The sequence below is a fragment of the Bufo gargarizans genome, chromosome 2 (assembly GCF_014858855.1).
Source record: "Bufo gargarizans isolate SCDJY-AF-19 chromosome 2, ASM1485885v1, whole genome shotgun sequence".
Taxonomy (NCBI): Eukaryota; Metazoa; Chordata; class Amphibia; order Anura; family Bufonidae; genus Bufo; species Bufo gargarizans.
This window is the reverse complement of record NC_058081.1, coordinates 617231797-617259638: the sequence shown is the minus strand read 5'-3', so window position 1 is coordinate 617259638 and position 27842 is coordinate 617231797. Positions and strand designations below refer to the sequence as shown.

The 27842-nt window shown below is 46.5% G+C and overlaps 1 protein-coding gene across 1 annotated transcript in view; it reads right to left on the bottom strand.

Annotated features, from left to right (window-relative positions):
- Positions 1-1063: 1063 nt before the first annotated feature.
- The window catches only part of LOC122928836 (mannan-binding lectin serine protease 2-like), a 75204-nt gene continuing 48425 nt past the window's right edge, over positions 1064-27842 (bottom strand). The window contains 7 exon segments of the mRNA XM_044282101.1: positions 1064-1631; positions 1633-2315; positions 9924-10001; positions 10677-10811; positions 14239-14317; positions 18888-19006; positions 25647-25794. Coding sequence (XP_044138036.1) covers positions 1551-1631; positions 1633-2315; positions 9924-10001; positions 10677-10811; positions 14239-14317; positions 18888-19006; positions 25647-25794 — 1323 coding nt within the window. The 3' untranslated portion in view covers positions 1064-1550.

The following is a 27842-nucleotide window of genomic DNA, read 5'->3' as shown; positions in this document are numbered from 1 at the left end:
GAGGCTCTGCTCTCTCTGCACCTGAAACTCCTTCTGTACTTTGACAGGTCCTTGTCCCATCTGGCACATTTGTGACAAATCAATGGGATATGCCATAAACGTTCAATGGTGCAAGTCCCACCTCTGGGAGCCACTACCGTCTCAAGAACGGGGGCCCCAAAGTGCATGGATAGCAAGCTGTACATGCATGGCCACCTCTTAATTCACGCTCTCTAGACTCCTGCCCAGCTCAGCAGGCACAATGGTGTCACCGCATGGTGGACAGTGGAGCTGGGAGCAGACGGCTCCAGCTTCACATTAGCATTCAACTGTATCTGCATCATCAGTACCCATATACAGCTGAAATTAAATACGATATTGTGGACATTCAGCTACCACGGGCACCACACCTCTTAACGGAGTGCGGGTGTTAACGCTACATTTTACAGCTGAAATCATAACAGCCTGAACATACTGCTCAAGTACATCTATGGCCTGTGGAAGCAGATACAATTTGAGTGCAGGGGCTCCAGAAACCAGGTGAATTGACCTGGTGACTAGGTGTTCAGCCAAGGGAACTGCTTGGCACCCCCTTCAGGAGTCCAGGGTGATGTGCCCCGTGTGGGGGTACAGCCCTAAGGTTGTCCCTGGAGGGAAACAAACCAGAGTGATTTGTCTACATGGTAAAAAACAGTCAGGAGAGCCCAAACTGAAAAATAGAGAAGACATATCTTGTTTAGTATATAACAATATTCCCCATGAAATACCAATTTTGGATGATCTTTTCTTATAAATCTGTGTTGTGCTATTCCTGAATATATTGACAAATGTGTGCTGGCATTACCCAGTCTGGCACTGATCTAACAGCATCATATTGTGTAGGAACACCCCCCAAACTAGTAACATCCAATTTTCCATCTATTCAGAAACTTCTACCAGGAGTAACACTGGAACGGCACAACATAGTTCTAAGAAAAGATGCTCCTGAATTGCTGTGCCACGGTGAATGCAATTACTTACTAAACGGGCATATCAGGAGAGCTAACAGGTCCTTTTAAAATGAAGGCACAATAGCAGAGAGGGGTCATAACCAACATTTTATATGCATCATAGGAATCTTAATGTCTAAGCACTTGATGTCCACACAGAATGAGTTTATATCGTGCAGGATGTCTACTACTAGCCTGAGCCCTATTACTGCTCCATAATACAGCAGGGAACACGTGATGTTTGGTCTCATACGCAGCCAATTACACAACTGTTACCAGTGATCCGTAGGCATAGAAGATGCAGAAAAAGCCTTTTCCGGGTCCCCTTTTGCCACATGAAAATTTCTCATGTCATCAATGATGTTCTCCTAGGACCAGCACTAATGCAAAAGCAGCAGTTTCAGCCTTTGGGCACTACGCACTACCTTTAGGGGCTTTTACACATGGAATTATTTCAGTTTCCAACCACACTAGAGTATCAGATTCTCAGTGTAACATTTCCATCTCAAAAAGCATGTGAATTAGCGGGAAATTAGATAATGGGGTGAAGAGGGCTTGGTAACTTTATGGTTCTTTTTCTGATTAATCAGCATTTTTCATTGTGTCTTCAATCCAGTTAAGATAGCTGTCTACTTTAGTATATACACCATATAAACCTGCATGTACCGCACTTTTTGGGTCCCCAGGATACTATGCCCCCAATAAACCACTTATCAGTGACAGTGTCTTCAATTACCAGTGCCCCACCACTATCTCCTGCACAAGAATCCTTCCCTTCCTTACCAGCACAGAACATACTGTCAGTGACTACAGAATTAAGCTTCTTGTAGGCATCATTACAGATGGCTTGATCAACAATGTCCACCTCAACATAAAGCAGCTCTTTTGATGGTTTTGAGGTCTCTGTTCTACCCCATCCAGACACTTCCCCAACGTTGTGACCCTTCTCAGTGTGGTTTATCTGGAATCGTTTGTCCTTGGTTGGAAGACAGATTCCCAAGATGTGTTCATTTAACGGGACTTTATCTTGTAATTTAATCAGCGCAATATCATTTTTAAAGGTGCCATCATCCTTGTAGTCTGGATGGACATAAATGTTTTCGGGAACTGCTTTATAAGCACTGGCATCGTTTTTAATGATTGCTCCCATTTTTAAGATCATATTATTCACGTTTTCCTCATGGATGACATGAGCAGCAGTTATAACCCATCTGTCATTAAGTAGCGCCCCAGCACCGCCTCTAGTGCCATCAGGTTTTATGAAAACTTGCCAAGGGAAATCACCCAGCTTGGCAACCTGGCCACCAATTATTCTTCCATGGGCCCGGATTTTTTTCTTACCGCAATCTGAGGTGGGAGAAAAAAAAGACACATAGAATATCAACACACAGCGTACAGATGTATAACTTTCATATCTGCACAATTTATATTACAAATCACGGCAATTAGGGGCATTTATCAATATAGCATCATTCTACATAATCTTAAGTTGGCGATAAATTTTAAGTAAGCACAGAATAAATTTGGCAGTACTCAGTCGGCATATTAGACACACTTTTCTTTACATTTCCTCATTGCTACACTAGTATTTTGCAGCAGTTGTCAAGCAACTGTATGATGCCCCAAGAAATCCTGTGTAAAGATCCTATTTTATAAGTCAAATAGTCATTAGTTTACTTCTGCCCAGTGTTCTACCTCTGTCTCCATGCCCGATGTAAGGCTTTACAGGTGTTGAAAAGTAAAGCAACATAGGGGGCCATTACAGACTTTAAATTGCACCCTAAAATGCCATATGGGAGAAAGCTGAAAGAACATTGCCACATGGGTCTAGGCTTCCCTCCTCATAGTGATTACTGACAGCCAGTTAGCAGCACCATGATAGATAACTGGGGATGCTCACACATGCATCTCTTGTGCTTCTTGGGTACCTAAGTTACAGAGGTATGGTGGGTTCCATTTTGGCTTGCAATGAACCATGCTTCATCTGATGTAAAGAGGATCGTAGAGATGAGCGTTTTCTCAATGGATTTCACTAGCAATCTCATGTTCATTGTGGCCGCGGCCACGGTCAGTAAGGTGACAGGAGGGGGTCCTAACAGTGGCTGGTGTGTGCCTGGAGCCACGGGACGTGGGCCTGCCTAAAAGAGGGCCAACCCTAGGGAGAGTAGAAAGAAAGGGGTGGGAAGAGGGGGGGAAGAACGATAAGACGAGCGCGGTAAGGAGAGCTGGAAGCGGGGGTTTAAGAGGGGGACCTGGCCCCTCCCACAATTACAGGCTGCATGCAGCCTTAACTATTTGTGGCCGCGGCCACGGTCAGTAAGGTGACAGGAGGGGGTCCTAACAGTGGCTGGTGTGTGCCTGGAGCCACGGGACGTGGGCCTGCCTAAAAGAGGGCCAACCCTAGGGAGAGTAGAAAGAAAGGGGTGGGAAGAGGGGGGGAAGAACGATGAGACGAGCGCGGCAAGGAGAGCTGGAAGCGGGGGTTTAAGAGGGGGACCTGGCCCCTCCCACAATTACAGGCTGCATGCAGCCTTAACTATTTGTGGCCGCGGCCACGGTCAGTAAGGTGACAGGAGGGGGTCCTAACAGTGGCTGGTGTGTGCCTGGAGCCACGGGACGTGGGCCTGCCTAAAAGAGGGCCAAAAGACACTGGGTAGGAAAGGTGCTGTTTAATGCATGTGGAACAGATTTACAAAACCAAAGAACGGAATACCTGGCGGGTTTCAGTCAGCGGATCCGGAATGTACCGGGAAAAACAGGCAGATCTCCACCTACCCATGTGACGAATGACGTGCGGAGGTGTCCCGTGCTTGGAAGCTGCGGAGGCAGCTCCGATGCGGAAGGAATGTCCCGATATAGTTTTGGGGTCCACCCCTAACCCAGCGACCAGGGATCTGATGTATGAGACAAACTGTGGCGTGGATAGGGGTTTCCCTTGGCACGGGAGCAAAGGAGCCTCTGGATCCGGAGAAGGCGTGGAATCAAGGAGACGTTGGAGTACCACCACCGGGCACCAGGCGTTTTCGGACTTGAAGAAGCGGATCTGTATGGGAGGACCGGTTTGCGACGTCTTGGTGGACGGAAGGCTTAACACCAGATGGTCCTGGTTCCAGGACAGCTGTTTTTTCTTCAGAAAGATCGTCTTCTGGGAAGAGACTGAGAATTCTCCTGGGCGCAGGAAGCCGTAGAAGCTCAGGTACATTGCGGCCTTGATGACCAGGCTAACGGAAGGGCCAAAAGGGTTGCCATCTAGGGATGCAGACAGCTGCCTGAAAAGTTCGCCGGAGACCGGCCGACGGGAAGGATTTGAGTCCTTGCTGCTTTTTTCAATGCCCCTGAGTGTGGCCTTGACGGCTTGGGATGTGAAAGCCGGGCGAACTTCTGGATTTTGTAGTACCAAGAAATGTTGAGCCCCGGCCAGATACAAACGGATGGTGCTGGGTGCCAGCTTGAGGTTGACATGGCAATGGGCCATGAAAGCCATGATGTATGACACGAAGGCTGTATCCTGCTGAGGATGATCTTTGGAAAATTTTTGGAAGAGGTTCCAACCTGTGTTATAATTGCGGGCCGTGTTGACAGAGAGGGACCGGTGCATGAGGTCCTTGGCGGTTGCCAGCAGGGACCTCAATCCAACATCAGGTCGCTGAAACCGGGAATCCGGGCCCCGGTCTGGTCTGCTTCGGGACACACCTGAAAGAAGGTTTGAAAGTTGAACCTGGATAAGGCATCGGCCGCCGTGTTGCTGGCACCTGGGATATGGGCACAAGTGAAATGAAAATTATTGACCATGGCCAGCCAGACCAGTTTGCGCAACAAGGACATGACCCTGGCAGATTTGGCTCGGCCTTTGGAAATGATATCCACCAGGTCCTGACTGTCAGTGATGAACATGACGCTGGAATTGGCCCAGAGGTGACCCCAGACAGATGCGGCTGCCACGATGGGGTAACATTCCAGAAACGGGGATGAACTGAGGGACTGTGGGTCAGAACTGACCTGAGGAGGCCATGGCCCAGTAACCACTGGGATCCGCAGATGGCCGCGAAACCCTGGGATGCCGCGGCATCAGAGAACACCCTAGCGGATGACTGGGACCATGGGGGCACGAACAGGCTGACCTCGTTCCAGGTAGAAAGAAAGCTGTCCCACATGCGCAAATCTGCCATGGCAGCCCTGTCCAGGTGGATGATGCTGCTGGGTTCGGAGGCTGCAGGAAGGAGTGAGAGCAGGCGGGAAATGAAGGCCCTGCCCTGGGGCATCACCCTCAAGGCAAAGTTCAGCCGGCCCAGGATGGACTGGAGCTCGACCTTGGTCACCTGGGAAGAGGTGATGGCCCCTGCCACGACTTCCCGGATCTGGGACAGCTTTGCCTCTGGAAGCCTGGCCTCCATCCTGTCGGAGTCCAGGACAATGCCCAGGAAGGTGATGGAAGTAACTGGCCCCGAGGTCTTCCCCTGCGAAATTGGGATGCAAAGGGCGGCAAAAAGCTCCAGGAGGGAGTGCAGCCCGGCTGGCTGACATAGCGGAGGTTCTATAAGGAGGAAGTCGTCCAGGTAGTGGATGACTGCTGGGGTGCTGCCGTGGTGGAGCAGGATCCAATGTAAAGCCTGCGCCAGTTGGTCAAATAACCACGGGCTGCTTTTAGAGCCGAACGTCAACCGGTTGGCAAAGTAGAACCTGCCCTCCCACTGGATACCATAAAACTGCCATAGGTGTGGGGCGATGGGCAGCAGTTTGAAGGCGTCCGCTATGTCGGTTTTGGACAGCCAGGCGCCTTTCCCAGCGCTGAGGATGAGGGCGATGGCCTCGTCAATGGATGCATATGACATGGCAAATTCCTCAGAAGGAATCAGTGAGTTGATGCTGGGGATGACAGAATCATGGGGGGCGGAGAGGTCGTAAATTAAACGTTTTTTATTCGAGTCCTTTTTGGACACAATGCCTATGGGGCTGATCCGCCAGCGAGAGAAAGGAATTTGGCTGAAAGGGCCCAGGAGGAACCCCTTCTCCACCTCCGAGTTCAGGAGTTCCTGAACAGCGGCAGGATCTGCTCTGGCCGACTGCAGATTGTCGCACTCCCAGTTGGAATGGGGGAGTGCCACCAACCCTGTGTCAAAGCCAAAGCAGAGGCCCGTGACCAGGAAATCCGCAAAACCCGGCACCGGATGCTCCCGTAACAGGAGGGCCAGGAGGTCAACGTTGCAGTCGGCCAGTCATAGGCGCTTGGACGCCTTCTTGGGACATGTGGACCTGGGATAAGCCCTGAAGCAGATGGAGCAGATGTGCAGGGCCCTGCACCCGCTGAACCAACATGAACCGAAGTTGAAATTGTTGCACACTTGACTGTTGCCAAGGTACACGATGGGTCTGCCCAGTTTATCGGTGGAGGTGGGGCTGCGGGAGACCCCGGAGGGGCCTGGGATGACCCTGTCCGGCTGGGTCGTGGCAGTTTGGGGACACCACTCGGTGGCATGAAATATCGACTGGCAAGTCGAACATGCGGGGGCCCGGAGACCGGCGAAGTGCCGGCAGAACAATTCCATGTCCAGGGTGGCCCAGCTGACAGAAAACTGAAACTGGGTCAGCGCGGCGGCGGCCTTGGCTGAGAAGGAGCGGTGGTAGTCATAAAAAGCCGTGCCGCCGTACTTGTGCCCCAGATCAGTGACCCTGTATAGGTATGTGTCCAGGTCCTCCCGGCGAGCTGGGTAGGCGGAGCAGATCACATCCCTATACAGGCTGAAGGCCAAGACAAACTCAGGCACCGTGAGTTTACGATTGAGGCGGCCATCTTTGGCCCGAAGGACCACCGAGATTTCCCCGCAGTCAAAGGTCTTATTATCAGCAGCATCGTGGGACGCAATCAGGATGGACGCGAGATTCACGTCCTTGCCCGCCAAGATGTCCTTCCTGATGTTGTCCGGCACGAAGTGTGCCGGAGCCACCACGGGAGCGGCCGGGGTCGTACCTGGAGCTGGTAGCTGATACAGAGGGGGATCGATGAGAGGGACCACCGCCTGGGATGGTGCCGGTGTCCTGGCCTCCAAGTCCACCACCCTGGACCTGATGTCGGCCACGGATGAGACAAGCGAATCCATTGAGGCCTGCAATTGCACCAAGGACTGCTGGATGGACGGGGTCGGATCTTCTCTCTCAGGAGGACCGGATTCCGTCATCAACAGCCTGTACAGCTCAGCCTTTCTGGCTGAGGCTGGGTGCCTGATGCCCCTTCTGCTTAACTCCGCCACCAGCCTCGGTACGGTCCATCTTCGGAGGGATTCAGGGCCGCCTTGGCCAGAGACCGAAGTACCCGGGAGGGACAACGCGTCGTCCACATCTGAGACCTGAGACATGGCTCCGCAGATAGTAGAGACTTAAAGCGAGACCTGGAATTAGAGACAACAATATGGCAGCTGGAACGGACACGGGGACCGTGTGCCGTGGCTGCTGAGGCCGTGGGTGAACGTATTTGACGACGTACCTGAGAGCTTGGATTCAACACCCTTGCCTTACCGTCTAAGGATCAACGAGAACGACCCGGCTGGCCCTGAGGACTGGAAAAGTTAGGAGCGACGTGAGAAAATAGCGGAGCGGACCCGGAAAAAACAATGCAGATGCGGACGGACACACCGCTGTGCTGGCTCAAGGACGGAAACAGAGGGATGAGGAAGAAACACTGAACGAAGAACAGAGGGGTATCGGGAGAGCCCAGAGACGGAGTTGAAGACTGCGGTGAGAAGGAGGCCTGAAGGTTCCGGGGTGGGTGGCGAGGAGTAACCCGAAGGTTTCAGGATGGGAACGCAAGCAGGGTTGCCTGGGTGCCGCCAGGTACGTGGGAACTGGAAGACACCTGACGTGTTGGTTAGCGACCGTCACGGGGGCTGCGCGCAGTGGGCAGAAGCAACCAGGAACGAGACCCTGGTGCTATTGGCAACGGAGGACAGAGGAGACCCCGGGGTACCTGGACAGAGAAGACACCTGAACGTTTCAGGCTAGATGGACAGAGAAGACACCTGACCGCTTCAGGCTAAGATGGACAGAGAAGACACCTGCACGCTTCAGGAAACCTGGACAGAGAAGACACCTGAACGCCTCAGGCTAAGATGGACAGAGAAGACACCTGAACGCTTCAGGGTACCTGGACAGAGAAGACACCTGAACGTTTCAGGCTAAGATGGACAGAGAAGACACCTGAACGCTTCAGGATACCTGGACCGAAATGACGCCTGAACGTCTCAGGCTAAGATGGACAGAGAAGACACCTGAACGCTTCAGGGTACCTGGACAGAGAAGACACCTGAACGCTTCAGGGTACCTGGACAGAGAAGACGCCTGAACGCCTCAGGCTGAGATGGACAGAGAAGGCACCTGAACGCTTCAGGGTACCTGGACAGGGAGGACACCTGAACGTTCCAGGTTGAGTAGGAGAGAACATCCCCTGACTGCCTCCGGGGAGGCGACACGGGATGCAGAACGGAGGAACTGCAGCATTACCTACCTGAAAAACCCTCAAGCTAAAGAAATCCCGCGAGTGATCGGTAGCAACCTTCTGCAACCTGTCAGAAAGATAAATACTTTTTTTTTTTTTATTTTTTTTTTTTTTTGGGTGAGACCGTAATACCCCCGCCCAATACCTAAACCTGATGTCAGAACGTCGCGACAAGACACGGCGGGGACCACGCACGCTACTGGCACCTGGAAAAGAAACATAATGTGAGGATGGGGGGCGGCAAAGGCCGGGGGTCCCGCGAGGCCAGGCTGGAAGGTCGTTGGATGACGGGATGGAGCGTGCTGGCCGGGGCGTGGTAGGGCCATGGACCGGATCTGGGAGGGCGTGGAGGTGCATGTGAGCGTGCTGACCTGGCAGGTGCAGGAGGCACGGATGGATGGACGCAAGCCAGGGACGGGCGGACTGGGTGGAGCAGTGGCACGTGGAGAAATGCCGACCTGCATCCCACGGATGGGGGAATCTGACCTCAGGGGGCACTGGCGGTCCAGGGTGCATGATGCCAGCACCAGGCGGGTTGTAAGCATGGTTGCCCCATACATGATGCAGTACCTTGTGTGCAAATCCAACCTCAGTTGAGATGCACTGTTCTGCAGTTGCTGAACAGCAATGGAGACTATTGGCCTGGAGGGGCGGCCGGACAGATGGGGACGGTGGGTGGGCGCCAGGAGGGACCCTGACCCAGACTGGGGAAGCGCATCGGTCGGAGCGGGGGAGGCGTGGGCGGCTGGCGTGCCGCCCGGCTGTGGGTGGGAGCCAGGGCAGCGGTCGGGGCTCCTCCTCCATTCCCCCCCCCCCCTCCCAGCAGCCAGCGCACGGAACGGCAGCCGGCCGCTGCGATCGGGACTCGTCTGTGCCTGAGCCCGACCTCTCGCGAGAGTACGGGCGTGCCAGATGGCCTGCGAGGGTCGGGGGCAGTGTGGGAGGCTGCGGCGTGACCCTGACCTGGCGAGCTGTGGAGGAGGGGAGCGGACCAGCGGAGGACCGGGGACACGAGGTGCGCGGCGGGCGGCACGACTTACCTGGCGATGACGCTTACCGGAAGTGACGTGAGTCACTAGAAGAACGATGAGACGAGCGCGGTAAGGAGAGCTGGAAGCGGGGGTTTAAGAGGGGGACCTGGCCCCTCCCACAATTACAGGCTGCATGCAGCCTTAACTATTTATACCAACCTGACTGTGCCTTGATGTCTCCTACCAGGTGACATATTATTGGGGCCTATGAGATAAGTAGCTGATTGACAACTCTGGTACTGCCTGTCCCTCTGTCCCTAGAAGTAGTATTTCATATTTATGGGGAAGTTGGAGAAGATTATTGTGTTTTATGGTAGACAACTATAGTAGACTCTGTAGCACCTGCCTTATACCTATCAGGCATTTGGAAAGAGTAACACTGCCAAACATCAATAGGCTAGTCATATTGTGGTTATCCATTTGCTCTTTACGTACCGGGTGTGCAGGTTGGGAGTGTTTTACTTCCAGTAATAACCTCTTCCCAGTGTCCTCCTTCTCCACACCGGTATCGAGCTGCAAAATAATACAACATTTTTAGCTGTGTTTCTTAAAGGGGTTGTCCCATCTGGACCTCTCATGCCCAATATGATCAAGCACTGGACAAGGGGACCAGATTTTCGAAAACATCCGAGAGACCAGCGGTGCCATAGCAGTAAGTGGGAGCTACACAAACAAGGTAGCACAGCAAAGGGCGATATGGGACAACCCCTTAAAATTGTCTAACAACCATCAATTGGGCATATGTACAAACAAGAATAAATAAAGTTCTATCTGTTGTATAACAGACTGCCTCTCCTTCTACACAGGCTTGTCTTTGCAGTTTTGTTCTGGATAAAGTTAGAATTTCTATATTCTCAGATTGTGGATTAAAGGACTATTTATTATACTTAAATATACCTATATTAGGCGTATTTCAGGCGCGGTTGGTTGTGCTGCTTTCTGTGATTTCTCGCCGCTCACACCAGGTCTACAATTTTGGGCGGGGATGGGTCGGCGGGTCTGTCTCATTTACCATTTTCTAAATGTAAGATGGCTCCGCTAGCGCAGCACCTTATTAAGCTTTGACCTTAATAAATGTGCCCCCATGTATTATATTTTATATCATTTTTATACATTGAGGACGTCTATATCTGCTGCACCTTCTTTTTGGTTTAAAACACATAATATACATGTCGTGAATTGCCTTACCTTGTTTTTCTTTCATTAAGTAAATTGGTTCATGACATCTGTACAGGATCTGTGCATTATATGTAGTCACTTTATGCTCTGTTTCAAATGTGAAGTTCCCATTTTCCAGGTTTTCAGGTGGGCCACAGTCTACAACTGGACATAGGGAAATGTGTTAGCATATGCTTTGGTGAGCCTACTTTTATGTATTAGAACTGTAGTCTGTAACCCATGGCTCCCCAACTGGTTCTCGAGCTTTCTCCTGCCTAAGGCCTCATGCAGACAACCGTTGTGTGCATCCGTGGCCGTTGTGCCGTTTTCATTTTTTTTTCGTGGACCCATTGACTCTCAATGGGTCCGTGGAAAAATCTGAAAATGCACCGTTTTGCAGCCGAGACCGTGATCCGTGTATCCTGTCTGTCCAAAAAATATGACCTGTCCTATTTTTTTGACGGACAACGGTTCGTGGACCCATTCAAGTCAATGGGTCTGTGAAAAAACACGGAGGCACACAAGATTGTCCGTGCGTCCGCGTCCGTTTTTTTCCTATCATTTGCATGGCAAACTTGACTTCGATTTTTTTTTACTTTCCTTCATGTCTGGAGATCCTCCAAAAATAAAGGAAGACACACGGAAACAAAAACGGACACGGATCACGGAACAACGGAACCCCTTTCCGTGTGCATGAGGCCTTCTAAACATTTTCATATCCATCTACTTACCCAAGAAATAAATTAGTGACATAGTATGTATGGCAGCCGTAAGTGCCTTCTGCCCTGTCCATCAGACAATAAATTGCAGATCATTTTTATTTCAGTCTTTAAAGTAAATTTGTCACCAATTTTTTTTTTCCTGGCAGTTAAAACCAGATTTAACAGAGTAACGCATATCCTTTTTCTTCTGAACATGATTACTGGGGCGGCCATCTTGCCTGAGCTGTTCTTTGCATGTAGAAAGTATTTATTGCAGCCCCATGGTCCATAGACACAATAGTCAGGGGGGGGGACCTCATTGACTTATATGGGAGAGTTTTCTGGGCATGCTCTGTGCCCTGTGCAGAGGTCATTGTACAGGGAGAGAATAGATAAGCTTTAATTATCACCTTATGGTGGGTCCTGCCTTATCTGCCTGTAATGACATCTCCTCTGTGTATAGATAAGGCTACTTTCACACTTGCGTTCGGGGCTCCGCTTGTGAGTTCCGTTTGAAGGCTCTCACAAGCGGCCCCGAACGGATCCATACGGCCCTAATGCATTCTGAGTGGATGCGGATCCGCTCAGAATGCATCAGTCTGGCACGTTTGTCCTCCGCTCCGCTCAGCAGGCGGACACCTGAACGCTGCTTGCAGCGTTCGGGTGTCCTCCTGGCCGTGCGGAGGCAAACGGATCCATCCAGACTTAAAATGTAAGTCAATGGGGACGGATCCGTTTGAAGTTGACACAATATGGCTCAATTTTCAAACGGATCCGTCCCCCATTGACTTTCAATGTAAAGTCAGGACGGATCCGTTTGCATTATCATGGTAATGCAAACGGATCCGTTCTGAACGGATCTAAGCGTTTGCATTATAGGTGCGGATCCGTCTTTGCAGATACCAGATGGATCCGCACTCTAAACGCAGGTGTGAAAGTAGCCTAAGCAGGTAACTGCAGTAAAGTGATTTGTACAGACCAAGAAGTGGCACCTATTATTAGACCAGTGTGCAAACTGCAGGATTTTTATTTATTTTTATAAAAAAAATTGTTAAGTATAACAAAAATTATTTTAAAAATATTCTAACCATAAAAATTTGATTTAGGGATCTTTCACACTTGCATTGTCCTGTTCCGGCATAGAGTTCCGTCGTCGGGGCTCTAGGCCGGAAGAATCCTGATCAGTTTTATCCTAATGCATTCTGAATGGAGAGAAATCTGTTCAGGATGCATCAGGATGTCTTCAGTTCCGGAACGGAACTTTTTTTGCCGGAGAAAATACTGCAGCATGCTGTGCTTTTTGCTCCGGCCAAAAATCCTGAACACTTGCCGCAAGGCCAGATCCGGAATTAATGCCCATTGAAGGGCATTGATCCGGATCCGGCCATAAGCTAAACGTCGTTTCGGCGCATTACCGGATCCGGCGTTTAGCTTTTTCTGAATGGTTACCATGGCTGCCAGGACTCTAAAGTCCTGGCAGCTATGGTAAAGTGTAGTGGGGAGCGGGGGAGCAGTATACTTACCGTCCGTGCGGCTCCCGGGGCGTTTCAGAGTGACGTCAGGGCGCCCCACGCGCATGGATGACATGATCGCATGGCACGTCATCCATGCGCATGGGGCGCTCTGACGTCATTCTGGAGCGCCCCGGGAGCCGCACGGACTGTAAGTATACCGCTCCCCCGCTCCCCACTACTACTATGGCAACCAGGACTTTAATAGCGTCCTGGCTGCCATAGTAACACTGAAAGCATTTTGAAGACGGATCAGTCTTCAAATGCTTTCAGTTCACTTGCGGTGTTACGGATCCGGCGGGCACTTCCAGCAAATGGAGTACACGCCGGATCCGGACAACGCAAGTGTGAAAGAGCCCTAAGGCCTCATGCACACGACAGTATTTTTTCACGGTCCGCAAAACGGGGTCCCGTTGTTCCGTGATCCGTTTCCTTTTTTGTTTCCGTGTGTCTTCCTTGATTTTTGAAGGATCTCCAGACATGAAGGAAAGTAAATAAAAATCTAAGTCAAGTTTGCCTTGCAAATGATAGGAAAAAAACAGACGCGGACGCAGATGACAATCTTGTGTCCCTCCATGTTTTTTCATGGACCCATTGACTTAAATGGGTCCGCGAACCGTTGTCCGTAAAAAAATAGGACAGGTTATATTTTTTTGATGGACTGGAAACACGGATCCCGGACGCGGATGACAAACGGTGCATTATCCGAGTTTTCAACTGACCCATTGAAAGTCAATGGGTTTGCAGAAAATCACGGAAAACGGAACAACGGACACAACAACGGTCGTGTGCATGAGGCCTTAAACATAGGTAATTTTCCGATGACACATTTCTTTTAAGTGTGTCCATTTCTCTCTGCCAGTGTGTGTTTTGAGACATGCGTGGGCCCCAGCATCTATCTGACAAGCAGGGGATAATCACTTTTATTCTATGCTTGTCAATGTTTCCGATTATGCTGCTGACCGCGCCATAGACCGAGCTGACTGCGCTTATGTAACATCTTCATAGCTTGTCAGAGGCTGAACTTCTCCTTGTCTCACTTACAAAGAAGGCGCTGAGCGGCTGATGTTTAGGGGACAGCCTGCTCCCCAGCCGGGATCCCTCCGCAGTGCCAGCGGAAGCAACAGCAAATATGTGTCCTCCTTCAATTACATTGGTGGACGCAGCATGAAGGTTGAGGTGAAAATCTGGGAATCATTATTTTATTTTATTTTTTTCAATATGCTTTTAATTCAGACATCATTTGAATATACTTTTTCTGTGTGATTTTTATTTAAAAAATCTTCATGGAATAACCCCTTTAAATAACGACAGTAATTATTTTACATCTTTGGATGTTTTGGGATTTTAAACTCATTTGTTATAGTCTTAAGAACTTACTGACACATTTCGGCAGAGATTTATCCCACGTCCCATCAGTCCGGCACACGGCAGTGAATGAGGATAATATCTGCTTATTCTTTGAAGGAAAGAAAAAATCTTTTACTACTTTAATTACTACTTCCCTGTCATTCTGTCATAAAGGCAACGTGATAATCCAGTGAAATGTCTTCTCCGCCCCTATAGGTAATGAATTATTCCTGCGCTTTTAGCTATACTCCCAGGTGACTGTAATGGGGCACTGAGTTTTCAGCAAACCTCTGTTATGTCATAGAGACATGGGGATCTGAGGGCTGAGACTGCCACCGATCGCTCAAACGAGTATTCCCAAACACGGATCCTTCACGGGCAGCTTCATGGATGCATCACCTTTTCACAGAGGTAAGCATGGACACGGATATATAAATGAGGCTTAATAATACAAGGGATATTCCGCCCGTCAGCATGAGACGAGGGATGTATTAGACTGTCATTACAGTATGCAACTCACGACTCCGACCTCGGCGGAGACATTATCAGCCATTTAATGCTGACCTCTCTTTAAAGTGACTTTAATGGCCCACGACTTGTCAGAGATTATTAGTACAATATATAATACAATATAACTTCATAAAATACAGATGCAGCACACACGGGGCACTGTGGATTGTGTACACCTAGGTGAAGTCAAATAAAGTTAGGGAATATATCAGGGAGGTTGTCACCGAGCTTTAATGAGGTATGTCCATGTGGGACATTTATGGCATATCAACAGGATATGCCAGAAATGTCCAATAAGTGCAGGTCCTACTGGGACCTGCTCCTAACTCCAGAACGTGGCTCCAAAGTGAATGGAGAATGCATGCGGGCTGCCATCTTTTTTCACAAGTCCGACGAGGCACAGGTAAGCCCTTACCTGTGTGTGAGCCGGTCTGAAAACAAGTGCAGTCAGCGGGAGCAGGCAGTTCCGAGAACAGCCACAGGGGGCCTTCATCGGGCTGTTCTCGAACTGCCTGCTCCGGCTGACCGCATTTGTTTTCAGACCGGCTCAAGCACAGGCTTACCTGTGCCTCGCCGGACTTGTGAAAAAAGATGGCAGCCCGCATATGTTCGCATGCGAACTGGCCATCACTAATGGAGAGCAAGCCACATATGCACATTTACCTTCCCTCCACCGCTGCAGAAATTTCAAAAACAGTGCTTGCTTAGGGTACTTTCACACTACCGGTTTTCTTTTCCAGCATAGAGTTCCGTCCTAGGGGCTCTATACCGGAAAAGAACTGATCAGGCATATCCCCATGCATTCTGAATAGAGAGTAATCTGTTCAGGATGCATCAGGATGTATTCAGTTAAGTCATTTTGACTGATCAGGCAGAAGAGAAAACCGTAGCATGCTAAGGGCTCTTTCACACCTGCGTTCTTTTCTTCCGGCATAGAGTTCCGTCGTCGGGGCTCTATGCCGGAAGAATCCAGTTTTATCCTAATACATTCTGAATGGAGAGAAATCCGTTCAGGATGCATCAGGATGTCTTCAGTTCCGGAACGGAACGTTTTTTGTCCGGAGAAAATACTGCAGCATGCTGCGCTTTTTGCTCCGGCCAAAAATCCTGAAGACTTGCCGCAAGACCGGATCCGGAATTAATGCCCATTGAAAGGCATTGATCCGGATCCGGCCTTAAGCTAAACGTCGTTTCAGCGCATTGCCAGATCCGACGTTTAGCTTTTTCTGAATGGTTACCATGGCTGCCGGGACGCTAAAGTCCTGGCAGCCATGGTAAAGTGTAGCGGGGAGCGGGGGAGCAGTATACTTACCGTCCGTGCGGCTCCCGGGGCGCTCCAGAGTTACGTCAGGGCGCCCCAAGCGTATGGATCACGTGATCGCATGGCACGTCATCCATGCGCATGGGGCGCTCTGACGTCACTCTGGAGCGCCCTGGGAGCCGCACGGACTGTAAGTATACCGCTCCCCCGCTCCTACTATGGCAACCAGGACTTTAATAGCGTCCTGGGTGCCATAGTAACACTGAAAGCATTTTGAAGACGGATCCGTCTTCAAATGCTTTCAGTACACTTGCGTTTAAAAAAATAAATAAAATGTCGGATCCGTTTTGCCGGATGACACCAGAAAGACGGATCCGGCATTTCAATGAATTTTTTTGACTGATCATGATCCTGATCAGTCTTACTAATGCCATCAGTTGGCATACCCTTTTGCCGGATCCGGCAGTCAGTTCCAGCGACGGAACTCCTTGCCGGGTCACTGCCGCAAGTGTAAAAGTAGCCTTAGCTATTGTTGGAAGTCCCATAATGGTTGCTGGCTGGGTGGCCTCACATATGCAGTTTTCTCTCCATTTACTGCTATGGGACATCAGAAAATAGCTCAGCACACTGGCTTAGCAATTTTTTGAAGTTTCATAGGCATGAATAGATAGCATACCGTGCACACGCAGTGTGCTCTCCAATCACAATGGGGTCCTGTTCTTGAGATAGGAGGAGGTCCAGGGTCGGACTGGGGTTCCTAGGGCCCACCAGTAAAATGTATTTTGGGGGCCCACCGTACGGATACTTTCAAATATTACCTGCTCACACAGCAGCCAGATGCTACCAGATGATTGAATATGGGGGTCCCTGCAGCAACTTTGAGAACATAGGTCCTGGGGAAGAAGGACACTGGCTAGCTTTCCTCTATACCTAGAAGTCATCTCAGCTCTGACCGTGTCCATAATAATAAACTGGGGAGTTTCTTTAATAATCTATCAAGTTTTTCTATGAACATAGGCTGGTTGAGGTGCTGAACATTGAATATATGTATGTAGTGCAGTAAGTCTACTGTGTTATGTTCCACTTGTGCCGGGGGTGGGAGACTAGGAGCCCACCGGGGATTCACCTGTACCCCGTGGGCCAATCCGAGCCTGAGCAGGTCCCAGAGGTGGTTCCCACAACTATTGGGTATTTGTGGCATATCATATTGATATGGCATAAGCATCCCAGATGGGACAATCCCTATAAGTGTACTTGTGATCCCAATCCCTTCTATTTTCCACACAGCCCCATTCATATCTACGTGGCCAGGACTGTGGGAAAAATACACAATAGAGACCATACAGCAATTTTTCTTGAACGCAAAGATGATGCATAGAAAAGTACACAAACCCATTGAAATTAATAGGGTCGGGATTCAGTCTGGATGCTATCTGTTCACAACAAGCATCGTATCCAGATGGAAAACTCGTTCGGGTAAAAGAGGCCTTATAGTGACTTGTATGGTTCCGGTGTGAGTAGGAGAGAGAGTTTCCAATCTCATCTGTGACATTACCCTGGTCAGTAGAACACAATTTGACATAGCTCATAGATGGTATTGTTTTGCCTTTAGTTGCACGGACTGCTGAAAGAGGTACCTTATTTATTAGTAGATGTATGCCTCTTAATAAATTAGGTGCACCTAACTCCAGCGATCTTCTTAGCAACCCTGGTGTAGGAATCGTCAGCCTAAAGCCGAATGCACACGGCCGTGTTCTGCGGCCAAGAGCGGTCCGTGGTATGCCGGGCTGGATTTCTGTTCAGAGCTGGAGCGCACGGTGTCATTGGTTGCTATGATACCGTGCGCTTCATGTCGTGGCTCCACTACAGTAATACACTATACGAGTGTATTACTGTAGTGCACCGGCGACATGAAGCGCACGGCGTCATAGCAACCAATGACGCCGTGCGCTCCTGCTCTGAACATGAATCCAGCCCGGCATACCACGGACCGCTCTTGGCCGCAGAACATGGCCGTGTGCATTCGGCCTTAGGTCTCATTTACACTGGACATGGACATGAAACATCTCAAAGATGATCAAAAGAAATGGCAGGCCTCAGAGCGAAATGTCAAGCATCAGAGCAAAGGGTCTGAATACTTATGCCCATGCTATTTTTTTTTCCTTTTAATACATTTGCAATAATTTCTAAAATTGTGTTTTCACTTTCTCATTATTGGGTATTGAGTGCAGATTCATGGGGAAAAAAATGAATATTTTTTTAATTTTAGCACAAAGCCACAACATATCTACTTAACCGTTAACAGTTGTTTTAATGGTATTACCCTCGTTTAGTTAGACAAGGGCGCAACATAAAAAATAAAAAAAAAGTTAAAGGGTCTAAAGGGTTTCCAAATACATTCTAGATTTTGGTGTAAATTGTACCATAAAGTGGTGCAATTTGGTGCACCAAAGTTTAGATAAAGTTTTCAAAAAGGTGGCATGTTTACCATAAAAGGGGTTTGGCTTCAATGGAATGGGGGCATAACCTAAAATGTGATATCTTGCACTAAAATTGTGCTACAATTGTGCTGTAAAATTTAGTCTCAAAGTAAGCCAACTAATAGTTCAGGCATGGCCAACCTGTGGCTCTCAGTCCAGCTGTTGTAAAACAACAATTCCCACCATGCCTTTCTGTAGGCTGATAGCTGTTGGCAGTCCAGGCATGCTGGGAGTTGTAGTTTTGCAACATCTGGAGAGCCTCAGGTTGGCCATCCCTGCAATAGTTGGTTTGAAATCAGAGAAAAATGTCTATCCCTGCACCAGATTTATCTTCCAGCCTGAGCCCCAGTGATGCAAGTCTAGACGGCCAGTCTAAATTTATGCTGTCTATAGGATTAGTAAATCTGCCCCAACTAGCCTTGTTTTACCTGTTCCAATACATATCCTTTTTCACAGGAAAGTGAAAGGCGATCCTTCACCACATAGATCTTCTGAAAAGGTGTAAAACGGCCCTTAGGTGGCAGCAGAGGATCAGGACATGGAAGAGCTGTGGATTAAGGAAAAAGAAGTGTGCCAAGCACATCCAGGGGCCAACAGTATGGGGTGAGTAGATGCCTGATAATGCTATGGCTTTAGTTTTTATTATATGCAATCTCTTGGGCTGGAGTTGTAAGCTGAATGTTTTAATGCAAATGTAATTTCTGGCTTAATAAGCCTTCACTTTTGTATATAAAGAAGAAGTGAATGGGCACTCTTATAGATGGAAATCACATAGCCTGGATCTAAGGTATAAAAATCAATGAGGTTTTTAATAGATAAAATACTTTACAGTCTAAAAAAAAGCTGAGCCGTAAATACTCAATAAAATGTTCCGAAAGGATGAAGTTAATATTCTTGATCGATGCAGTGATGTTCAAATATCAAGTCAGCTGATAAACTGTAGAAGAACCTATGATGAGGTTAGTCCAGGTATTGTATAACACCTCTAATGGTATATAGGGAGATCCATGCAGCGAATATCTGTAATATTACAACCAGCTTTCCTGGTGTCATTGGTGGGTGAGTTGGATGATGCACAAGCCAGACGCGTTTCGAAGACTCTGCTGTCTCCTTCCACAGTGGCTGTATTTGATCTGTCTGGTAAACCGGCTTTTATATATGTGTCTTCTTGGATAGCTATGATACAAATCTGGGATGGATTTTGTGGTGTGGATTGGGGTTCTCATTAGGTTGCGGTTTTCTTGCGTTTTGTATTCGTTTTTTTTCGTTACTGTTGCGTTTTTTGCTCATTAGTATCTCTAACCTATATGGAGTATTTTCTATAAATTATTTTCAACAAAGCTCATTGCATTACTGTTAAAATGGATTGGTATTAAAAATAAATGAAAAATAAATTGGTAATAAAAATATCTCATAGGGAATATGCTTCTATGTGATTTTCCTGTAGGGTCAGAGCTATGGTTATTGATGCAAAGTCATGAGTTACTATTTGTGATGGAAATAAGAACGCTCATTGAATTCTAGCTATCTTGCGTTTCTCATGCATTTGCTAAATAATTGATGTATTTTTTATTCCTAAGCATCTTTCATAGGTATAGTAGGGCTACTGTAGTTTACTTATAGTGATATGTATAGTTTATATAGGGTATAAAAAATATAGTAGTGAGAATCAAAATGGTGAGTAGAAATAAAAAATTAGCATGATAATAAATGTCTCTGAAGGAATATACTCTGGTAGTTCTACAGACAAAATGCACACATCGAGTCCATATATCTTATTGGGAAGTCTATTGGGCATCTGTTAATTCCCACTAACAGCTGCTCATGATTATTAGGCAGTGTTCGCATTTCTAATCTGTATGTTGGAAGTTATTATATTTTGATGTATATAATTGTCAGTAATATGTCTTATTGTATATATTATAGCTCCATATGATTGTTACATGCAAAGAAGAAGGAAACAATGCAGGTGCATCCCTCGGGAAGAGGACGAGGAGAAACACAATGTCGCATCAAATCTCTGTATGAAATAGGTGAGTTCAAAATTGTGGGATGCGGTGGATGATATAGGGATGGAGGCCCCCAGCCCAGGGGGGCAGTGCTGGTAAACAGCCTGACTGAGACCTCTCGTGAGCCAAGGACATCCACCCCACTGCAGGAACCCGAAAATCTCTAATTCGGTGTTCAAGCCTCCTGGTATCAGACTGCCGAAGTCGAATATCCTTCTGGATTCCGCTCTCGACATTCTAGAAATGTGGTCACGTCCCCTCCAATGACGTTATACTTGTTCAAATGCTGCGAATGTAAGGTCTTTAGGATTTTGATTATGAACTAGTTTGAAATGTTTGGACAGGGAATGTTTTTCATATCCTTTTTTGATATTGTTTATATGTTCTGCTATTCTAACCTTGACGGGTCTTTTGGTTTTACCAATATATAGTTTAGAGTGTAGACTCTCATTGCAGTCCTTGGTGGCCATTTGGCACCAGGTGTGGTGAGGTGTGGAGTGGGCCCGGCATGCATGTTGGTACCTGCATTCCTTGGATATTAATAGTGGCCATTTTGGCACCAAAAATGACAGGAATTTAAGCATGCCCAGCATGCATGTGGAACCTACACTCCCTGAAGTGTAAGGTAGCCATCATGGCACATAACAAGTAGTATTTAGTGGTAGGAACCTGTCTAACAGAGATCGCCTTGACGTGCAGCAGACGGGCTCAAATAATTTTGTACAAAATGATTTGCCAAGCATCTCTAACTTATTAGCATAGTACATGCAATTACTATGCTAATTTTTGTACTTTATTTGGTTTGCAGTGAGCTGTTGCACCACTTTTTTTGTATTACAGTCTTGTTCTCAGCCATAGCAACGTGCCCCTGCGCCTTGGGATGTGCTGACTGACCCCCCCCTTTTTTCTTTGCAATATATAGTTTAGAATAAGTGCATTATATAATGTAAATAACATTAGAAGTATTGCAAGTAAGGACATTTTTTATTTCAAAGGTGAACAAATTTTGTGTTGAATTGATTCGTGTAGTTTTCCTAGGGAATGATGTGTTCTTACAATTGATGCAGCATTCGCATCTATAAAAGCCATTCCTCTTGAGCCATTTGTTGATAGATACATTATTCTTTTAAACCTAGGTTAGGGGCCTTGGTGTATACTATCTGTGGGGATGTAGGTATTAGAGATCCTAAGATTTTATCTTTCTGGATATGATGCCAATGTTTTTTTTATAGTTTTTTCAATTTTTTGGTATTGTGCATTGTAAGGTAATACTATACGAAATCGGTCCTCTTCTTGTTTTTTCTCATCATTGGCTGGGTCTATTGTAAAAACGTATTCCTATCCATTTCTCTTACTTTTTGTAATGCATTTTCGATCATACTGTCAGGCTAATGTTTAGACTGGAACTGTGCCTTCATTTGAATGGCCTCTTCTTCAACTTTTCTCCATTTGTGCAGTTCCTCTTGATTCTGCGGAAATGCCCAAAAGGTATATTCAGCAACCAAGTGGGTAAATGGCAGCTGGAGAAGAGGATAAAGCTGTTCCTTGCAACAGCTTTCTGGTAAGTGTTGCATATATACTGATCTTGCTTGGTAGTGATGAGTAAATCTAGAAATTCTGTACAATCTTTATTGATGTTATAGAGGAGAGGAAGAGATTATATGGGTGATTGTTGATTTCTTCCAGAAAGGTGTGTAGTTGTGATTCTCCAATCTGCCAGATGTAAATGACATCATCTATGTACTGTTTCCAGAGCACCAGATCCGACCCCAGCCTGGGCAAGATGGTCGTCTCATGCTCCCATTGTGCCATGAATAAATTGGCATATAAGGGGGAGAATCTGGTGACCATTCGCAGCATTTGAACAAGTAGAACATCATTGGAGGGGACGTGACCACATTTCTAGAATGTCGAGCTGTGAATCCAGAAGGATATTCGACTTCGGCAGTCTGATACCAGGAGGCTTGAACATCGTATTAGAGATTTTCGGGTTCCTGCAGTGGGGTGGATGCTCTCGGCTCACGAGAGGTCTCAGTCAGGCTGTTTACCACCACGGCGACCAGCCCCTCCATCCCTATCTTATCCACCGCATCCCACAATTTTGAACTCACCTATTCCATACAGAGATTTGATGCGACATTGTGTTTCTCCTCGTCCTCTTCCCGAGGGATGCACCTGCATTGTTTCCTTCTTCTTTGTATGTAACAATCATATGGAGCTATAATATATACAATAAGACATATTACTGACAATTATATACATCAAAATATAATAACTTCCAACATACATATTAGAAATGCGAACACTGCCTAATAATCATGAGCAGCTGTTAGTGGGAATTAAAAGATGCCCAATAGACTTCCCAATAAGATATATGGACTCGATGTGTGCATTTTGTCTGTAGAACTACCAGAGTATATTCCTTCAGAGACATTTATTATCATCATCATTTAATTTTTCATTTTATTTATTTCTACTCACCATTTTGATTCTCATTACTATATTTTTTATACCCTATATAAACTATACACATCACTATAAGTAAACTATAGTAGCCCTACTATACCTATGAAAGATGCTTAGGAATAAATAATACATCAATATTTAGCAAACGCATGAGAATTGCAAGATAGCTAGAATTCAATGAGCGTTCTTATTTCCATCACAAATAGTAACTCATGACTTTGCATCAATAACCATAGCTCTGACCCTACAGGAAAATCACATAGAAGCATATTCCCTATCAGATATTTTTATTACCAATTTATTTTTCATTTATTTTTAATACCAATCCATTTTAACAGTAATGCAATGAGCTTTGTTGAAAATAATTTATTGAAAATACTCCATATAGGTTAGAGATACTAATAAGCAAAAAACGCAACAGTGCCGAAAAAAACACTTACAAAACGCAAGAAAACCGCAACCTAATGAGAACCCCAATCCACACCACAAAATCCATCCCAGATTTGTATCATAGCTATCCAAGAAGATACATATATAAAAGCCGGTTTACCAGACAGATCAAATACAGCCACTGAGGAAGGAGACAGCAGAGACTTCGAAACGCGCCTGGCGTGGACGAAACATTTGATCTGATGTCACAATAACCGGCAATACAATATTCAATATCGCTCTAGTTGATACTAAGTGAAGCGCTTCCAAGAAAGACGCACAGTAAGAATTGCAGCAATCGGCGCGCTACAGGAAGAAGCAGTAAGCCAGCCCATCTTTACTACCTGTGCAGGCGCTACCGGAGACACGAGGGACGCCAAAGACACAGAGAGGCCAGCATTACGAGCCCAGAGCCTGAGATCGCTAAAGAGAAACAGTGAGGTACAGCAGTGCTCCGATCAAAAGCTACAGCGGACTGCATCTGCTCTACAAGGTACCATCGCAGTCTTCCTTCTGATACCACTGAAAGTACAAGTTATAGGTAAGCTTACCGTCCACTCACTCCACGTGGGATGCCACGAACGGACATTCTTCTTGTAAATGTGAGTACCAGAGTCTCTTTCTGCAACTGCACTTTTCATATTGAACTCCGATCTATGAATCCATATTGCAGCAGTATATGACTATCAGTCATCAAGAATAGTTCAGTATGTTATGCGGCAATTAGTAACGCTAAATCAAAAAGCTACGCTCTCCAGAGAGACTTTCATTGAAATGATATCATCACTGTGGATACAACTTATATAAGTGGCAGTGTCCAGTATATCGATACTCTTTTTTTATTTTTTTGATCACCCACTTTTGACTATCTCATACAAGTGCGTCACAGATATAGATAGATTTTCTATACACCTTTTCAGATTACTGTAAAGTATTTTATCTATTAAAAACCTCATTGATTTTTATACCTTAGATCCAGTCTATGTGATTTCCATCTATAAGAGTGCCCATTCACTTCTTCTTTATCTCCTTTACTTGGTGAACAGGGTGCTACATCAGATTGGAGCACCTTGCCATCACCGATCAGAGGGAGAGCCGTCCTTTACATTCCTTACTAGATTCGTTTTTGTATGTTATTCCTGACCTTGGATTACAACAAGCAGAGAAATCAGCCGGATACTTATCATCAGTCGCTGCAATTACAACAGCAGCAGCCAGGAGAGCGTGCTTTGTGAATTCAATTACCCACACGGACTGTGAAAACTCACCGTAACGGACATACTATAGCAGAATTCATGACAATAACCATTATGATAGTATTACTAACCTGCAGAAAGCAACGACAAAGAGTTCAGGCCTATGAAACACCCCAGAAGAAGTTTTGTGATGGACCATGGGAGTGACTAGTACTTAAAGCACCTGAAATCGAGTCCTGTGAAAGGCCAGTCACTGGGGGTCATTTATTAGAGGGGTTGTCTCACAAAACACATTCTACATTTGTACTTTTGTAATTCCATGTAATAAAATTTTAGTATAGCCAGTGAGCTACTGTATTCAATAAAATGTGCCTTTACAGCGTCACCTGCTGTTTGTTCTTTTCCTTATTTTTTGTCCATCTCACTGAGGTGGTCGCACGTGCTCAGTTTAAATCTTGCACTTCCACCAGCCATATGTTCTTTTAGAAGCGGTGGCAGTTACAGGGAGAGACTGCAGCAGAAAGGACACTCCCCGTGAGCTACCAGGCTGAAGGTAATCCAGCAGAGCAATTGGAGTAGTAAATGTGGAGATCTCTGGACCCATGTGCAGTACAGGAGCACAGCACATATTTTTTTATAGGGGTGTCCAATTTTTTATTTTTGTCATTTCCCCCTCCCACCCAGATATGTGAAGGGAAGTGTACTTGCCTGCTCTACTCTGCTCGGTTCTGGCTGTGTTAGTTTTGGGCTGTCCCCACTGCACTTCCACTTTCCGCACGGATAAGGTGACATGCACCGCTGCATTCAATGACTGGCCTCAGTGGTGAAATGTCACCTGGCGCTTGGGGTCACGTCACCGTTGAGGTCAGCTGTGCACATGACCCCGTCCTTGCAGGAAGTTTACACGTGGGGCCTGTAAATATAGTGAAGACAGCCAGGGACCCATGGAACTGGAACCAAGCAGCAGGGAGTAAATAGGTATGCTTCCCTTCACAGGTCCCACTTGGATGGGTGACCCCCCTTTCCCCAGGCTGCCCCTCCACACCTTTCAATGTTGTAAAAGATTGAATGCTAAGTTTTCTCTAACCTTTGGTTGTGTATTGCATTTTCCATCCCGTGTGACGTCCCGATTCGTCTGTTGTAAATACAATGTCCACCTTATTGCTCCTTGTATCCATTTCCGGAGGTAAAACCTCACCACAGAGGGGAGGAAGGGCTTTCCCACCAGCTGTGATCTGGAATAGAAAATGTAAAAGCCCTTCTAGATCAAATGACATTGGTCTGTTAACACTGGACATACATGCTTTATACGTGACAGACACATTGAGCAGACACTTTATATAAAGATCATCCATTAGGGGTCTGAGGACAGCGTCACTCTCACTGACCAGTGGGCATCTAATTAAACCTTATCAGAATAACGGCGGTTTATCAGTTAAATGTGTTTTTGACCTCTTTCACCTTTCCATGTTTTTGATTACAGCGATGTTACTGCACATTGAATATGTAGTAATTAGGAAACCCTTAAAGAAGACCTGTCACCCCTCCTGACATGCCTGTTTTATTAGCTTCATGCATTCCCCATGTAATAACAGTTCTGGAGCATCTATTCCTATGACTCTATGTTGTGCCATTCCTTTATTATTTCTACTAGAAGTTATGAATGAGTTGCTATCAGTGTGTAGTAAGGGTACAGAGGGGAGGTAACCAGTTGGGGGGGTGTACCTGCACAGTCTGACAATGGCAGCGCTGATTGGATAGAGTGAGTCTGTGCAGGTCACACCCCCAACTGGTTACCTCCCCTCTGTACCCTTACTGCAGACTGCTAGCAATTTATTCATAACTTCTAGTAGAAATAATAAGGAATGGCACGACATAGAGCCATAACAGTACATGTTCCAGAACTGTTATTACATGGGGAATGCATGACATTATTAAAACAGGCATGTCAGGAGTGGTGATAGCTCCTCTTTAAAGAAGATTGTATAAGTCTAACTTACTGGTGATGGATATGTCTGTAGTTTTGACCAGAATCTTAGGCAAGGACTTACACCTGGGGAATACAAGGATCAATTGAGACTGATTCTTTTCTTTGCAATGTTTTTTGGATTCTCCCAAGAATGTGTGTGCCACTAGAGTCTAGCAGCTGCTTATGACCCTTATGATGGTGCACATCCATCTGAATATTTTGAATCTGGAAAGAAACTGGTATCTGGTTCTCACCTAAAGTTCCTTTAAACTAAAATAACAGTGAACTGTCTGGGTGAGAACCCCTTTAGAATTATAGTGGTGACCATATTGGTTGTCATTTATGAGTGAGATATAAATATGATGACCAATGTTACAGCTCCTTAAAGGGTTGCTGCCCAGCCATTTATTTGGCATAAAATGGAGAATTTGGATGATAATATAGTTGCCATGATAGATTGGTGAGTGGGAAATATGATTTAGTCATATGGTGTGTAGCAGTCCCTATGGAGCAGTAATGGCAATCACATTGGCTGTCCCCAAGCTTTCTCCAAAACTCCAAGAATTTTTACAAAAAAAATACAACTCACAAGGACTTTAGTGTTTTTTATTTTTTTTATTTCAGGTGGCTCTGCAGTTGTGATCAGTGTCAGCGGTAAAGCCATCTTGTCACACTAACGTAGCATGTGTTCTTTATCTATAGGCTCATGTTTGTGAGGGGGTTACGGGTCATATTGTGCCTCAAGTAGCTAAGGAGAAGCTATGAATTTTGGCAGCTTCTGGACAGATTCTGTCAGGTCTAAAATGAAGATTAAACAGAGCGCAAAACTGGAAAATTACAAGAGTCCCTAAGGACACCGTATCAAATAGCAGAAATGTTGAATTTATCAAATGAATTTTTCTGCGCTTATAAATTGAGGCCATTTCATCAGTGTCCATAGATCACATTTCAAGACATGCAGCCAAGATAAATCTTCAACTTCACTGGCTTTCTCATTGTATTTGAGAAGAGAAAAATAAGCTAAGAAAACATTTTTGTGCGGTATGCTGGTCCATGCAGCTCCTGCCCAGATAACATCGCACAAAACCCAGAGCACATTCTTGTTGTAGTTCCCGATAAGCTACTCACTGGAACTATGCGGCTGCCGGTAAGTGCGGGTCAAGCACCAACATACCATACAATATGTGTGAGATTATGACATGGAATTTATATATGCAGTGACCCATAGGAGAAGTAAGAATGGGAGGAGTGGTAGTGGCTATGATGGTGGCAGTAGTAATGCCAGTTTACAGTGGCAGTCCTCACCCTGGCTCT